The sequence below is a fragment of the Scyliorhinus torazame genome, chromosome 17 (genome assembly GCF_047496885.1).
Source record: "Scyliorhinus torazame isolate Kashiwa2021f chromosome 17, sScyTor2.1, whole genome shotgun sequence".
In the NCBI taxonomy this organism is placed as follows: domain Eukaryota; kingdom Metazoa; phylum Chordata; class Chondrichthyes; order Carcharhiniformes; family Scyliorhinidae; genus Scyliorhinus; species Scyliorhinus torazame.
The window spans coordinates 149,409,837-149,427,461 of NC_092723.1; the positions used below are offsets into that span (position 1 = coordinate 149,409,837).

At 38.9% G+C, this 17,625-nt stretch overlaps 1 protein-coding gene across 21 annotated transcripts in view; it reads left to right on the top strand.

The window, feature by feature from the left end:
• Nucleotides 1-17,625, top strand: part of rbfox1 (RNA binding fox-1 homolog 1) — a 2,508,969-nt gene that overhangs the window by 2,456,920 nt on the left and 34,424 nt on the right. For 19 of the 21 annotated variants that reach the window (XM_072481254.1, XM_072481261.1, XM_072481255.1 and 16 more), the window contains 2 exons: nt 911-950; nt 6,116-6,180. In XM_072481254.1, the coding sequence (XP_072337355.1) occupies nt 911-950; nt 6,116-6,180 (105 nt within the window). Of the gene's footprint in view, nt 1-910; nt 951-6,115; nt 6,181-11,211; nt 11,245-13,884; nt 13,938-17,625 lie in introns of all 21 variants that reach the window. The other 2 variants (XM_072481248.1, XM_072481250.1) reach the window with 2 other exon arrangements.

Sequence of the window (17,625 nt, forward strand, 5' to 3'; positions counted from 1 at the left end):
CTTATATCATATTGAGGTTGGAAAGTTCTTTGTCCAATCAATGCTGGCAGCCCTAAACTCCATGCAACCTACACTACAGTTGCTAAGACTGATAATGTGGAATAAGTATATTCCATTTCATACCATAATCAACCCAATTCCTCTAATAACAGTGCAGCACGGTAGCACAGTGACTAGCACTGTTGCTTTGCAGCTCTAGGGTCCCAGGTTCAATTCCCGGCTTGAGTAACTGTCTGTGCGGAGTCTGCACGTTCTCCCCGTATGTGCGTGGGCTTCCTCTGGGTGCTCTGGTTTCCTCCCACAAAACCCGAAAGACATGCTCGTTAGGTAATCTGGACGTTCTGAATTCTCCCTCTGCGGACCCGAACAGACACCGGAATGTGGCGACTAGGGGCTTTTCACAGTATCTTCATTGCAGTGTTAATGTAAGCCTACTTGTGGCAATAAAGATTATTATTGGAATAATTTGTTTCAAAATGTTTTCAGCAAGGTAGCGGTGCCTTATTTTGCATCCATTTCTTAACCAGTATGTATCTCCATATGTTAGCATTCGATTCGGGAACTACCTACACTTGCCATCGCTGGTCCCTGTCCAGAATGAACAGACAGTACCATTTTGTGGCAGGACTATAGCACCATGTCCTAAAACATAGACTGGTTTTATTAAGTCATCGTTTCCATCGATTTATTCAGTGTTTTCCAAGTGAGACTCGTTCTCATTGGTTTACAGTCACACACATTGAAAAAGTAACATGCTTTGAGAAAAATCTGTTCAACATCCTTAAACATCAGTGTTTCAACCTTTATTCTTTCAGTGAACTAACCTGTGTGGCGCAGTAGTTGTGATACATGCTCTTGCATATAAACAGCATTAACATGAATGTGTCTTTTTGTGTGTGAATCTTTGCAGTGTTGTTTATCAAGATGGATTTTATGGGGCAGACATTTATGTAAGTACTCTCGATGTACACACAGTCTTTACTCATTACTAAAGTCATTCCTCTTTGTTATACCACCTGTCAAAAGTATTCAGCACAATGTACAACATGCTGAAAATCAACAATGGAGCTGGTGCTCATATCCATAGAATTGTTCATAATCCTAGTCTTTAGCCTGTGTGTGCTGTATGCCTTTTAAATTTATGGTATCAAAATGCACACAGGGTGACCACTTAAAATATTAGCATAATGTGTACCAGCATTATTACTTTCCTGTTAACAAATAGTATTGCAAATGGCTTTCATTTTGTTCAGGGTATTTTTCTCATTTAGTTTCCAAACACTTCATGCCATTTCTGTTCTATTTTTGGAGGGTTCTCTAGGCATTTTTCTGGCGACTTTAATGTGCATGATATCTTCAGATTTTATAGTGTTAGAATAATGGTTCTGTTGCTCATTAAAGTGATAGATTGGAGAGTGGCATCAAAATATTATTTACTTTTGCTTCCAGTGACATTATTTAGTATTCCTACCTCAGGCAAGCTTGGCCACTTTCACACAGCACTGAGCTGCAGGCTGGGCCATAAGTCTAAACGTACAAGCGGGGGCTGGTTCGCAGCGGAAGATTCTGAGCGCCCTGGGCCAAATTAAAGACCCAAATTTCAGTTGAAAATCTGCGGGTTTCCAGAAGCAAGGTATCCTGGTTCGCAATTACATCATTAGATGGGTATTTGCAACAGAGGCGTGCTCCATCTCATTGTTACCCGTCATGGGAATAGAAAAATGAAATAAGGAAGCGTGTCTCTCCCAAAAGAGCATCTTAGAATCCGAGAATGGTTACGGCACAGAATGAGGTTGTTTGGCCCACCGGGTCCCATTTGGCCCTATTCAACAGCATTTCACTTAGTCGCACTCCCTCATTTCTTCCTCGCGATCCTGCAGACATTTTTCCCCTCAGGTAATTATCCAATTCTCTTCTTGGAGGCCTTGTTTGAATCTGCCTGCACCATGCTATCAGGCAGTCCATTCCAGAACCTAATCACTTGCTGTGTGAAAAAAAACAATGTTTTTCTTGTCGCAGCTGATTGTTTTGCCAATCATCTTCAATCCGTGTCTTCTAGTTTTGGATGCATCTGCCCCAAGGGAAGGTTTGTCTCCAACTTCTCTGTCCCAAAACCTCTATGAAATCTCCTCTTAATCTTTTCTCCAAGGAGAATAGACCCAACTTCGCCAACCTATCCAAGTAACTGAAGTTCCTCATCCTTGAAACCATTCTTGTGAATCGTTTCTGCACCCTCTAAAGCCTTCACATCCTTCCTAAAGTGTGGTGCCCAGAATTGGACACAATACTCCAGTTGAGGCCAACCAGAGATTTATGCAGGTTTATCATAAATACCACATTTTTGTACTCTCTGCCTGAATGTTGAAGCCTAGGGCCCCACAGGCTTAACTAAATTTTCTCTAAGGGCCGCACGGTGGTACAGTGGTTAGCACCTCAGCCTCATGGCACCGAGGTCCCAGGTTCGATCCCGGCTCTGGGTCACTGTCCGTGTGGAGTTTGCAAATTCTCCCCGTGTCTGCATGGGTTTCGCCCCCACAACCCAAAGATGTGCAGGGTAGGTGGATTGGCCGCGCTAAATTGCCCTTTAATTGGAGAAAATGAATTGGGCACTCTAAATTTATGAAAAAGACTAACTGTTCTCTCAACCTGCCATGTTCAATGATTTGGGCATATATACCCACAGGTCCCTCTTCTCTTGCACCCCCCTTTAGAACTGGATCTTTTAACTTATGTCGCCTTTCCTCAGTCTGCATCCCAAAATGAATCAATTCACAGCTCTCTGCATTAAATTTCATCTGCCACTTTTCAGCCCATTGCACCATTCTGCCTCTGTCCTCTTGAAGTTTATCACTGTCCTCCTCACAGTTCACAATATTTTTGAGTTGTGTGTTATCTAAAGATTTTGAACTTGTGTCCTGTTCATCAAGTCTAGGTCATTATACAGATCAAGGAAACCAGGGATCCTGAAACAGGATCCTCTTCAGAATTCCACGATAGACCTTCCTCCAGTGTGATAAACAACTGTTCACAGCCACTCTCCATTGCCTGTCCAACAACCACTTTCGTATCCATGTTCTTGTTGTTCCGTTTATTCCATACAGTCTAACTTTGCTGACAAGCCTGCTTTGTGTCACTTTGTCAAATGTCTTTTGGAATTCCATGGGCACCACATCAACCACATTATTAACCAGATGAGCCAGATTAACAGAATTGGAATTGATGTCTCAGTCTTTATACTTTTTCGACTCTTAAATGGAAGGAGGACTGTTGTGGCGGATGGTCCATAAATGAAGATATGAAGGAGATGGAAAAGAGCCCAGCTCTCATCATTCTCTTTTTAGGGCCTCACCAAGTTAGATGTTGAATTAAGACACTTGGTCCTGAAGACTTAGGAGCAGAAAATCTCATTATTGCTTGAGAATCATAAGATTTTTAGACTTATATTTTTTGTTTGATCCTCAAAACTATTTCCGCATTGTTAGAACTAACATAATTTATTGTTCAGATAAAGGCTAAAACAACTTTTGTTCTAGTTTTCAGCAAGGATATCTTTTAAGTAGAAGATGATGTTAACATTTCTTCTGGATATCGAAATCTTCAAACATCAAAATAAAATAAAGCAAAATATGCTCCTTTACTTTGTCAAATAGATGCATTTTATATCATATCGAAAAACAGTATAATTGGAATTTCCCCTGAGAAGCTGCCTTTGTTACGTTTTCCTTTCAAAGTTGCGCAATTAATTATCAGCCTCTACGTTTAAATTGATTAAATTTAATTGATAGAAATATTTTAAAATGCAAAATTCTGGCTTCTCAGCCCTTGCAATTCATCTTTCAGAGACTATGAAAAATTACATTGTACGAAACTTTAGGAAACAGAAGAAAATATTTTCAAGATAAGAGGGAAAACTCTTATAGATAAGAAGCACCTCCTACCTGTTTTTTTAAAATTTGGAGATATTTAATTTGTCTGGATTTTAGGTTTTCAATGGTTCAGTACCAATTCCAAACTTGAAAAGGAATGGCTTAGTGGGTTCATGGGTTATTCAATCTTTTTACATTCCAAACATTATTTCTGTTTCATTATAGAGTAATATATCAAGAACCTGTGTATGGCAATAAGTTATCACAGGTACGAAGTACTGGATAATGAGTGAAGTATCACATTGAATATGGATTGCTGTGAAATCTTTTTACTAACTGTGAGATAAAAGGGGCAATTGTTGATGCAAGAAGGATTTGCTTTCAGGGAATATTAACCATTTTCAGACAGTTTGGTTTGCTGAGTCACTAGAGCTTGGGGTGATGGGGTGAATTGTGGTACAAATAATTGTGAATGAGTCTTGGTTTCAGATGCAATATCTTGGCTAAAAGTTTAGTATGTAAACTAAACTTATCAAAGTTTAGTAAATAACCCCCGCCCCCCTCCCTCCCATTGCACTTGCAAGAATACACAACAAGGCTGGCTGTCCCAAAGGATTGTGGGACGGACACTTCCAACCACATTTTAATTGGATCATAAATGGTGTTTGCTTTATCTACAGAGACTGGATTCTGTATGTTAATTGGCATGCTGAGATCATTTAGAAATGGTTGATATAACATTCTGGCCCATTGAACAGGAGTCTCTGCTGTTCTCACAGTTTGACAATCAATGCATCACTGCCCACAATTCATTTAGAATGTGCATTTATTTGTCCTGTTGCTTAATTGCAGATCCATAATTATCCTAACTTCAAAATTAGCAAGAGCTAGTTTAATTAAAATCAAATTTATACGAGAATGACTCAATTCCATCATATCATTTTTTAAAGAATTGATTTTAATAACAGAGCCAACAAATGCATTAGGATCAATATGTTAGGGATATCTTGAGAGAATATATGCATTGGATCCTTCAGTATTTTCAACATTTGTGCGGCAGGTGACCAATGTCTTTGTATGAAGCAGTAAGCTGTACTTGAACAGAGTAAACTTGCGTTCCTCTAAATGAAGTAGTAAATGAAGTAGTGAATACAGTCAATACTTCTTAACAACAAAGCCCAGGTTCAAATCAGCAGCATGGATTAGGCCTTTGCATATCTCTTCTTGGATATCGTTTACAGATTAATCTCATACGTAAACCTAAAAGACTGGTTTCACCAATGGAACATTGATCAAACTTACACCATTTCGAATCAAGGATTGTCATAAAGATTAATAAATGACCATTTCAAAATTGTTATGGGACTGGGTTTGGCACAATTGATCAATGTAATAGTACGAAGTAATTTACAGTCCCATTAAATGACTCATTTAGCCCAGTTAAATAATATCTTTATTTAATTTCCTCTTTCAAATTTATTCCCCTTTCTTCTTTGGTGTGCCCAAACTGGGCAGCTGACCTGCACCACACTGATTCCAGAACTTTGCCAACCCTGCCCCCTAACCAACTGTTAGGAGGTGCAAGAGAGCTGTATGGAAGAAACTGTTGCCAATTTGTTTTTCTCTGTTGCAATGGAGATATGACTGTACCCTACTCAATACCTTTCTCTCATGACTAAGCCAAGATTGGGAATCCCTTGCATGGGAAATAATGGACACTGGATATCATCCTAACATTGAGTGGTTCAAAACATTGGTAGCCAATGCAATGCATCACTGGACTGTCCAAATAAATTATCCTTTACTACTTGTGTTTATCTGCAGAAAAATAAATATTGGTGTCTATTTTAGATTATTAACCATCAAAGCGTACAGTATTTGTCAAGAAAATCTGAGTCCAATAATTTACTGTGCCTCAGAATATTAAACCAATATTTGCATACTTTGAAGATGCTAATACTATAAGGGGGCTGATATATTACTTACCCTCGTAACCCCTTCAAACCAAAATTATATGCCAGATCTAACTTGACAAGCAATGGTAAAATAGCAATGAAAAGGGTATGTATCTTGCAGTTAACAACTTTAACAGTTCATGTTTCTCTGTCAAATATATTCCATTGAGCTCATCAAATGTGAAATCATCAGTTCAGGCATAAATCCCGATCTGCTTCCATAAAATGTTGAAAATCCTGGGCATCCTACGCTGCGAAATTGCAAAATGGACTGAGCTACTTCTTTTGTTTCAGGGTGGGTACGCTGCCTACAGGTATGCCCAACCTGCCACTGCTACTGCTGCTGCCTACAGCGACAGGTAAAGAAACAATTCTGTCTTCTGATTTAACACGTTGTAATTTACATGATTCAGTGCTAGGAAGCAAAGGAGCTAGTTCTCAGGAATGATTGGTTGCAAATAAAGTTGCTGAGTTGTGAATTTGTGAAAGCCACTACTATTAAGCGTGATATGGCTGCTCTAACTTGATCAAGTTGCGACTGTTTCTACAATGGTATTTGATATTTGTTATGTCACTTTCCAGCCATCAATTTAGATTGGTTCTGAATTTGCAGCTGTTTTGTAAAACGATGAAGGAAATTTATAACTTCTTATGAGAAAATACTGACTTGCCATTCTGGAATGAACTTGACTTGCTTTCATTTAATTTGAAAATCTAAAATGGTTCAATACAAACTGAGTAGGAAAGAGCAAATTGACTGGAGTGTTTAGCCGCAGTCTAAATTGAATTGAGCAGAACAAATTGCTCACAAAGGCAAGTTGAGTGCTTTCAAGCAGCATTTCCACTTCCATTTTAACTTAAAATATCCTGGAAAAAAAAACGACATACAATTCATCAAGGCATCGGCCATGCTCCACAGTAAGCAAGGAAAAATGCAGAACTTAATTTTATTAATGACATTCCTTAAGATAGGGTCATACTACATGTTGTTTTAGTTATGGTTTACTTTAGGCTCCATGAGAGATACTCAAAGCTTCATATGATACACTTCCACCGACTGATAATCTAAACCCCAGATGAAATAAGCTGCACCCCTTCCGACAGTGGCTGTAGGCTGAAATGAATCCTTGCCAAGCCATGGATGGAACTGGCCAATTCCAGATCAATACAGGGTCCATTGGGAAATGAGTGTACCTTAGCCAACAGAGGGGTTTTCCCTTGGTTGATTTAAAGTTTCACATTTTTTTGTTTTCCATCCCCCATTAAAAGATTGAATTAATTTTGTTACACTTCTGAATTAATTTGCTTATGTTGGGTCACTTCACAACAATGTAATCACACTAGAAATCAAAATTATTTATGTTTTGACATATTTAATGAAGTACAAAGAAAACGTCTTTTTTTTAAGGGGAAGCTGGACAAACGTTTGATGAGGGAAGGAACTTGTTGATGGTGTTAAATGAAGTAGAATGAGACAAGGCTCATATGGAGAATAAATGTTGGCACAGTCTAGTTGGACTGAATAGCCCATTTCTGTGCTGTTACATTCCATGTTCGAGATTAAATGTTATTGACCAGCTTTTTGTAGAAGATCAAAATACACTTTATTTTCAAATCTCAAAAATAACATAGTATTCGCTCACTTTTTGAAAATAACTAAAAATAAATTCCTCCTTCTCTGCTTTGCCGCTTATGCCACTTTTGAGCTGTTAACTTAGACTGTTTTGAGCAGGAGGTCCCTGCTCTATTTAACCTTACCCAAGTGACAGTGAGGGCCAGATACTATTTCACTGTAAGAACATCTATGCTATCCTTACCCGCCATCCACACAAATGCAATTGTCAGTCAGGAGATGCAATTGTCAGTCGGGAGAGCAGTCAGGAGCAGGAACCATGGCCGATTTTGCTTTCTCCCCATCCCTGACCCAGTTCATTAAACCCATCTCCTTCTGCAACCTAAGCTCCCAACAGGATAAACGGCTCGGACCAGTATTTTTATTTCCCAGTTTTTACTGTGTTCCATTTTACGACATACAAGACTAGTTCAGACCAGTATTCTTATTTCCCCATTTTTACTCTATTTCTTTCCTTCTGGGCTGAGGCTAGGACTGACCGTGGTCTTCATATCACACTTGGCAGTACATTTATATGCCAGCCATTCGAGAAACTATCAAACCATTTGTATTTATATTTGGCTGAAAAATATGTCAAGTGAAGACAACATTTATTGGGGCGTCTCTGCCAGATTATTGTGAGAAGCATGGACCAATAGGTTTGGTTCTGGAAATAAGAGGAGAAAATTGCTGGAGGCACTCAGCAAGTCTGGCAACATAAGTGGAGGAGAAACAGAGGTTGGGATTCCCTTGCCCCTGAGTCAACTGACCTTTGACTGCTCTATGGATTCCATGGGTAGGACTGGAAAATTTGGGGACCAGCCAAAATTCTGTTGACAGGGAAAACCCCGGCCAGAGTTCACGTTTAAAACATTGAGCTAGGTTTTCAAATTGGGATCAAGAGCCCAGCACCTTGGATAGGGTATCGCACCCACTCCAGTGGCATGTTTTACGGGAAAGGCAGCAGCCTGCCAAGGGCCGGTAGCGGGATATTTCAGTCCCGCCACTGTCAACAGGCATTCCTGTTGTTCACACCCTCCGTCACTGGGGAACCCATCGGCAGGACCAGAAGATCCTGTTCGCAGGAACAGCCAGGAAATTCCGGCCCTTGGATGAATTTGAGTCCAGGCCCTGTGCCTCAGCTTGTGATATTTTTAAATTCAAATAGCCTAATTGGGCAGGATGTGGGATCTGCCTGTGTGGTGCTAGAAACAAAGGCTGGTGCCAGCCTTGTAGAAGAGGGAATATAGCTTAAAAAGTGTTGGAAAGGAAATTGCAGGAAAAGAAAGGTCCAGTACTAGCACTGGGGCAAGTAGGTCCATTTAAAAATGGTTTTAAGACAAAGATAAATGTACTTTGTTTGGTCCCATGGTAAACCCAATAGCTGTGCGTTAATATGCACCAAAATGTTTGAGTTCACTGAAATAGAGTCTGGAATTCTCCGGCCATTCACTGGTGGTGGGATTCTCCGGTTCCATCAACACGCACCCACGCCCACAGGTTTCCCGGTGGCATGGGGTGGCTTCAATGGAAATTCCCATTGACAGTGGCTGGGAGCCGGAGAATCCTGCCCTAAAAATCCCATTCTGCACTGGGCAGGCTCTTTAATAATCTCCTGAAGGAGCTGAAGGAACTGTTAATTGGCAGCAAACAGGCTTCTCTCCCCACCACCCTCAACCCATCACTGACCCTTGAAAATTCTAACTGTCCTGAAGGTTTAGGGATCATGAGAATACCTCTGGGACTGAGATTTTTTAATCCTGTCCACATAAGGTACCCGACAGCTCTTTGAAAATTCTGCTCATTAACTCTGTTTCTCTCTCCACGGATGTTACCAGACCTGCTGAGTATTTCCAGCATTTTCTGTTTCCATTTCAGATTCTAGCTTTTGCTGTATTTTGTTTATGTACAAGGCTTTGATTAAGGGTTTAGTTCAGGGTCTAGTTTCATCCTCAAATTTGTCACCTAAGCAGATCAGAGCTACTCCCTGAATAACAGATCATAGGAACAGTTTTGAATAGACCCTAACTAATTATGAAATATATTTTCCCTGCCCGATCTCTCATTCATGTTAATAGTAAGAGAAGATTGAGTTAATGGATGAGTGAGAGTCTTTGGATCAATACCCTTTGAATTGAATCTTGTAACGGTGCTAGAACTGACCTATAATTTAAAATCCAACCCATCTAGATTACATTACTGCAGCACTAGGTGCTATCAGTGCCGCTAATAAAACTTTAAATGTTCGACCAAACTAGAAGTTAAATTCATATTTCCGTATAACCTCAGTAGAAAGCAAAATTAATGTATTTCTCTCCAAGAGAAACTTAAAGCCTGACTGGTTTGGTCTGTACAGTCCTGTCCTGACATACCATACTTCAGCTACGTAAAGCAGATACATTAACCCCAACTGAAGTTATCACTCTCATATATAATCACTGCATAGATCTTGGTTTACTTGCACGAGGCAAGCAACATTTCTTTCTCAAGAATTCGAATTTGCAATTTGGTGAGGGCTGATAATGTGAGCATTCAATGAAAAGGTTCTTATATTAGTTCTTAGATATTTTTTTTTGCATACTGTTTACCTTTGATATTCTTTTTGACAACATGGGATTGGTTTAACCTTTTTTAAAATCTGTTATTGGTCATTTGGAGGCACTCTGGTACCAAAACCACAACATCCCCACAGAGAGTTCTACCATTCTGTGACGCTCAACATTTTATTTTGCACGAATTTTATCAATTGATTGTTGGTTTGGCTCGCTATCTTTCATAACAGACCAAACCTAGACAGCGGAGCTGAAAACTCAAATTCCCCTTGTGATTTCATAATTTGTAGGCACAATTGGCCCTTGAAGTGTTCACACTTACCGCAACTGACATATCACAAAGATTCCCGGCAGGAGTAATCGATCCCAGCATTACTACCATCACTTTCCAACTCTGTTCCCAAATGTCTTGCCAGAGAAAAAGAGAATTGCCTTCATAATTGGCACACAGTTTCTTTATCAATACTTTCCAGGTCCCCGATGGAATTTTGATTGACACGCTGTAGTTTAACATTTATCCATTTACTCATTTATTTGAGATCAACTGACCAATTTCACAGAATGGACTTTAAAGTGGAAACTTGTTTTTTTTAACCCATTGAAATTCAATGCAGAAACCTTCATTATTTTGGGAAATTGTGTTGTGTTTGTAGATGGTAGCCCCATTGAAGTTATATCTGGTTGTTCCTAAAATGGCACATATACCCTTCCCTGCCAACGTTCATGTAGAATCTTGGCTCATTGCTGGTATGCTTCAGCCTCTGCTGTGCTCTGTTAGTGCAAGAAATGTGATAGAGCTGCCCTGCTTTATTCACATATTACATGATCAAATTTTGAGCAAAACGAGGAACTCATGTTTTCTTGTCTCTTTTAAATGCATTCAGTAGAAGTTTATTTTTTGCTTCTTGTAAATTAGTAGAACAAAGGACAATTGTGTGAGTTATGCAGTAAGACTATTTTGGAAATTATTATATATCTATTATTGCTGGCTAATTACTGAACTCCATATTAAAACACAGAAGTGGATAGGGTATTTTTAGTTGCAATATGATAATATCATATATATATATATAAAATAGTACTTGCTACAAAATGGAACATGGTTACAAAGTACTAGATTACTGCTGTCTAATATATCACAATTGGGTTACATTGTTGACTGATTTTACAATAAATATCTGAAGTGCTAAATCTACTGATTCCCTTGTTTATCTTTGCTTCGGAAGGTTCAGGAGTGTTAAGGCCGTAGAATTTCCCGTGTAAGCAATGTTTTGAATCAATGAAACTACAGTATACTATTGTTTTTAAATTTCTAATCACTCCACACATTGTTTTATTTGTGTCGTGTGTTTGCCTGCTTGCACAAAACCGAGAATGCAATTACGCCTGCATATAAAACTACAGTGTGTTATTCTTTCACATTATGTTATATTGCATTTTGTTACCATGGATTTATGTTGTATATTTCTGGTGGAACCGAAATAAACCTTCAGTTGTAAATAGCATACATGCAAAACAGCACGATATTTTCTTTTTGTTTGTTTATTTCTTTTTAAATACTATTTTCCAATTTCTTTTTGCAATTTTCTTTCTTCCAAGTAAATTTCATTAGATGTGGTTATGGAATGCAGTGAGATTGCACAAACGGTGGCACAGAAGTAAATGAAATTGATACCACCAAAATGGTCACAAATCACAGGACAAGTTTTTAAAAAAGAACAATAAGGGCCAGTGTTTTTTTTTGTTTTGAGTAATCAAACCAGCAGCAGATCATTGAACACAATTAACTGAGTACTGCACCCCTAACATATGCTAAACCTTGTTTCAGAAAGATAAACTACTCTTGTTTCATGAACAAAATCACAAATAGCAGAACAACTGATTCAAGCTACTATGTATTACACAATGCATGCCCATAGCTAAAGTCTTGTCACCAAGTATGCTGAGAGCATGTTCATTGAAGAGTATGTAAGTACTAATGGCACCTTAAAGGATTTGTGCTGACCCTTTGTCACTTCACACTTAGTGGTACTCTGAAGCCCTTTCGTACCTTATCAGTCTCGGGGAAGAGGGACAGATTGTCATTTTGTCAGTGCATATTCACTTGATGAATCAGTTTATCTGCAAAGCTGTATCACTTCTGACAGATCCATCACAAAAGTTCACTGTGTGGCTTCTTGAGCAAAGCCCCAGGGCAAGGATTTTTGCCTTGTTTGGCTGCCTGGTGGTTTTTGATTTGATTGGTGCATTTTTGTTGTGTACAGTGTACTGGCTTGTGTATCATAGCTTGCAACCAGGGTTCCGTTCTTGAAAATCATTGAACTACTTGATCAAAATATATGCCATTGAATAAATTTAGCTACGACTGTTTGCATTTCGATATCCATGCATATGCACTATGTACATTGAATGCAGTATCATAAACTCCAGTTTGCATGCGCTACACCAGTATGCTTTTAGATGCTATGGTATGATTTTGTGTAGACTGAAGCTAATTACTCATAAATGTTTGCAATAAGTGCTTCGTTTTTTGGCTATTGAAAAACAGTTAGGGGAATGTTGGAATGCAAGTATTCAATCTATTGTTTGTTCTACGTGATCTTTTCTGATGTATGCTTTTGTCCATTTAATGGCTTAATAATGAAAAGATATCTGAGATTAGCTTTTATATTAAATGATAGGGCGTACCCAAATTTTGTCAAACGGAATATTAATCATGGATTTCTATATGAAGAAATGGTGGCCAGTTAAGACCTTAAATTACTTTACCATGTATAATAATCAATCCGTTGTTTTGAAACAAAATACTAAGTGTACTGTAATTTTAAAAATGCATAAATATTACTTACAGATTATTTTGTTCCATGCTGAAATTCCACCTCCATTCCCATGATTCCAAAATATTCAAAGATAGATTATGCTATTCCGTTAAATGTAAATATACTCAGTGGATTTTCTTTCTTCAAATTATCCAAGATGCACACGTTCTGGAAAAAGCTTAACTTATTTCAAAAATCTTGTTCATTAAAAAACAAAAATCCCATGGAATATAGAACAAAACGAAATGAAATTCATGAGCGGTATCCAACAACTTTTTCTTTAGTAGTCTCATTCACATTGCCTCCTCACAGCCAATTAGAAAAGACAGTTCTACATGGTTAAAAACATGAGTGGGTTTGAAGAACAGTTTACAGTATCATAATACTTTACAAAAGAAAATGGGCCTCCTCTGAAATTAGTGTTTTCCAAATGCAAATTCATATTTGCAAAATTGACAAAGAACATTTTATCACAATAATTGTCAATAAGAACAGAACCTTATTTGATAAGTATTATACTTACAGATTTACAAATAAGCTGTTGATGTCACACAAGAGCCTAAAAAAACTAGCCTTCCTAAAGGCTTGCACTATTTCAGTTTGCATGAAAATTTGCAAGGAAAATCTTTTGAACACCAAGTGTTGTGAGAATCTGTTTTGTCAGCTTTATTGTGCAATGAATTGAAAACAACCAATATCATTAAAAGCCCTGCATGCTAATCAGGTAATACATTCATTGTGCAAAACAAAAGTCTTTTTTTTTTAAATCACATGTCCGGCAAAGAATAAACCAATATCTGGAACATTAATTCAATCTTTTTACATACATTTTTTTCAAATGGCCATTGGTTAGAGATATATGTATATGTACATAAAATCATTCACCAAATCAAAATTCATGGTTAATTAAATAATTTCTGAATTGTGAAAGCTCCTCCCCCCCACCCCCCACCACATTCATTTAATTAAGTAATTTCCCCCTCCCATCTTTGAACATCAGATCAATGGGCAGCTAGCACATCTTCCAGTCAAACGTGCTCTGTCACCAAGCAGTGTTGTCAATTTTATCTTCTTTTGCAGAAATCAGTTCGTCTTCGTTGCAGCAGATGAAATTTCTTGTAACACCTCTTCAGGTAATAATTGTTGATACTTTTTGATGCACCCACAGTGATATTTATATCTTTCGTGGTATCCTGCAGAACCTCACATGCAAGGCAGGGTGGGCACTCTTTGGTTACTACTAGCAAATAGCCTACAAATCCTGCAACATGCAATTTTATTCATGAACTAGAGCAGGCCCTGCCTAAGGTATTATAAAGATTACCTCGGTATAATTTTTGAAGATGGGAAAGCGGAAATGGTTTTGAAACCCATATTCCCCATATCATCATGCAGCAATTGTTTATTCTGCCATTTCTAAGCTGTAGTTGCCCTAGATGGTGTGCAGCGAGCTTCCACCCTTCATTGGGTGAGGTATAATTTTTGCAGTTGGAGCTAAAGTTTTTAACCTGGAAAACCAGACTGTTGTTTTTGAGTCAAACACGACATTGTAAAGGTCTGCGAGCTTTTTCAGGAATTCATCTTAATGAATGCATCATCTTAAATGGTCTGCTGTAAAATACAGACATCATCCAGAAAGTCTTTTTCAACCAAAATCTTGGGTATTTTTCATGTTAACCTTGTTATCTTTAGCAGCACTTAATACAGAGTGGATTCCGAGCAGTTCTTCGGTGAAAACCATATTAACTGTAGTAAATGTAGCTTTATATAAACTCTAGAGAGATGATATTAAAATTTCATTGTAGTGAAATTTTAATCGCATAATATATAGCTTGACAGGAAAGATGGTGAGATTCATCATCTATCCCTATGTTGATCCAATGCGACTTGATTGCTTTTGCATCTTGTGTCCTTGGTTGGCACCTTGACATAGTTGACTTATTCAGTCAGTTTTTTGTTTTAAGACTGGATTGAGAAGATAAGTATAGTTGTTACCCATAAGCATTTAAAGAATAGGAATTGTAGAGAGTGGCAGCACATTTCCTGTGTGTACATTATTCACGTTGAATGTACAGCTATTATTCAAAAAATATTGTTGATGCTTCTCCCCATAAGAATCACAGCACATTTCTACACATGGATGATGAGGGTCTTTTTTAATTATGTTACTGGAGCATTTGAGATATTTATTTTTATGTGAAGATTTACTTTGCACTTTGTTAAAGAGGACAAAATGATTTCTGAAATTGCCATTGACTCCACAAATATGATTGAAACCAATTTAGCCTGAAGACAGGAGCTCAATAGAAAGCTATGATTACATACACCTCATTGCTCATTTGTAAATGCTGATAAAATAAAGCATTAAACCATCCTGGAATTAAAGTGCAATGAAATCATTTATCCAACATAAAATGACAATCTGTGTAGGGTGGGTAGAGAATAGGAACTACGTTGCAGACTAGATTGAACTGGAACTGTTTGAATATCAAAACAATCTGAATGACTCAGCCCGCCAAAATGCCCACAAAACAGCTAAAAGGTGCAAATTGGCATGCGGTATGCTAAAGCATCATCTGCAGTGGAAAGGCCGCAAGTGACTCAATGTAGTTCATAGAGGGAACATAAATCCACAGCACCGACCCTGCCTTAAATTCCGCAACTTCTCATTCGTGCCACATAAAACTTGTTCGCATTGGACAGCAACTCTCAGCGTTTGCACATCACCTGTTTGAACGAGTTGCTCGAACCCAAAACTTCGGCAAGTTCTGTGAAGAGAAATCATGCAGAGTCTGCGAGAGCAGGATATTCAGGAATGGTCAGTGCTTTGATTTCCATCCTAGCTCCAAGGCTGTGCACATATGTGAAAGAAAACATGGAATTGGGGGTCCAGAAATTATGTGAATAACCTATGAGATAACTGGTATTTTCTACAAACTTGGCCAAAATATTCCTTCCAATTGCAATAATTTACTAATTGTCGAAGCAAATATATCATCCTGCAATCACTACATAACTATTGATTTTTTTTATTGGTGTCTTTTTATTTTTTTGGCGTCCATTTTAAATTTCTTTTCAGTTTACCATTGTTGTTGTTGCCCTGAGTCAGACAATACTGAATGTCGAAAGATTTTACAACTACATTGCTCAGTATGGTATGTTTATTACAGTATGACAGAAACTATGTGTTATCCTTAACCTGTGGGGTTGAGTTGAACAGCTGCCAGGAACACCCTGGGAGTGAATAATAATTCCACGAGGGAGTCATTGACAGAGGCTTGGCAGATTTTAACGGCTGGACTTCATTTGAATGCCACTGGCCAAATGCTCACCCGTTTCAGGTAGAAAGTCATAGCTGGTTGGTGTAAGGCCAAGAGAACGCTTCCGCCAGCCATGGGAAGAGTTGTTGAGAGTGTCTCATGACTGGGGAACTGCAAATGGGATGTCAATGGCCTGGACTTTTCTTCTGGAGCCAGGAAGCACATTCCTGCTTCTTCTTGCCCAACCAAGGAACAACTAACTAATCTTAAAAGGCCCTCCAGGCTTCTCAATACATTTAAGCAATGGAGGGGGCATCCCATTTAGGAATGCATTAAAATAACTTTGACACTGATTTGCATTTATTAATGGAAGTTCCTTTGTCAAATTCAGCAGGGTTAAAATAGGGAAATGATTGGAACGGAACAGAAACTTGTCACTGCTGCCCTGATTCTTTCCTAACAATGGGAATGTTAAATCCCCCTAATCTTTATGCTACCTGGTGATGTTTTACTGCAGAGAGCATTGAGAAAGATAGTAGAAGCTATATGCAATGTCTTCTGGTTTTCCTACATTTGAAATAATCGGGCTTTCGACTCAGAATTCGAGAGTTTTGTCAGGTATATTTTTTGCATTCTCTATGTGATTGGTAGACTGACACATTGGGAGCGATCGAATGACCTTGTCGCGCCCGACAAGATAAGGATGTTTTCGCGAGATTTACGATGCTCGATCACCTCGCGAGATCTAACGAGATCCAGATAAACATATTTAAGTGAGCCATAAGGCTCAATAAATATGTCGGCGCCCAATTCTCTCAAAGTCTGGGAAGTAATACCCATGCCTGGGAGGCCTCAACATGGCACTGTTTAGCACTGGTCCATTCAAACGTGGCACATGGGGGGTCTCCCAAGCCAATGAGGCCCCCAGGCGGCCAGGCACTGGGCAGGGTGGTATCCTGGCACTCCCGCTGACAATTGGACATCTTGGCACTGTCACCTGAGTGGCACTGCCGGGCTTGCAGGGGCACTGCCAGGCTGGCAGTGCCAAGGTGCCCATGTGCCAGGTTGCCCATGCCAGGGATTGGTCCTGGGGGTGCCCTGCCCTTAAGAGGTAGGGTGGGGCAGGGCTTGATGACCCCCTAAGAGGTAAGTTGGGGGAGTGGGGGGTAAGGAGGCTGCGGTGGAGCAGGGGTTGAGATATCGGGCGGCATTTTAAAATCGCGCCCCGATCTCTTCCTGCACTGGCAAGCTGAGCCCAAAACAGGGCTGTTTTCTGCGCGTTATGTTACGCTCATTGTTACTTAACATGTTACTGCAGTGGAACAGTGAATGCGCCACCCCGGAACATATATTCACATCACAATTCATCTGTAGCTCTTTATGAATAATATAACATCACTTATTCTTTTAAAAAATATATAAAATGCCTCAGTATCCATTTAACTGTTTAAATAAGGTTAACAATCGACTTTTATAAATAAACTTCAGAGCCTTTGATAGTTTGTTTTGTTATCTAAGAAAAACATTCTTCACAGTCTTGCTTAGGTTGGAGGATGTTGTG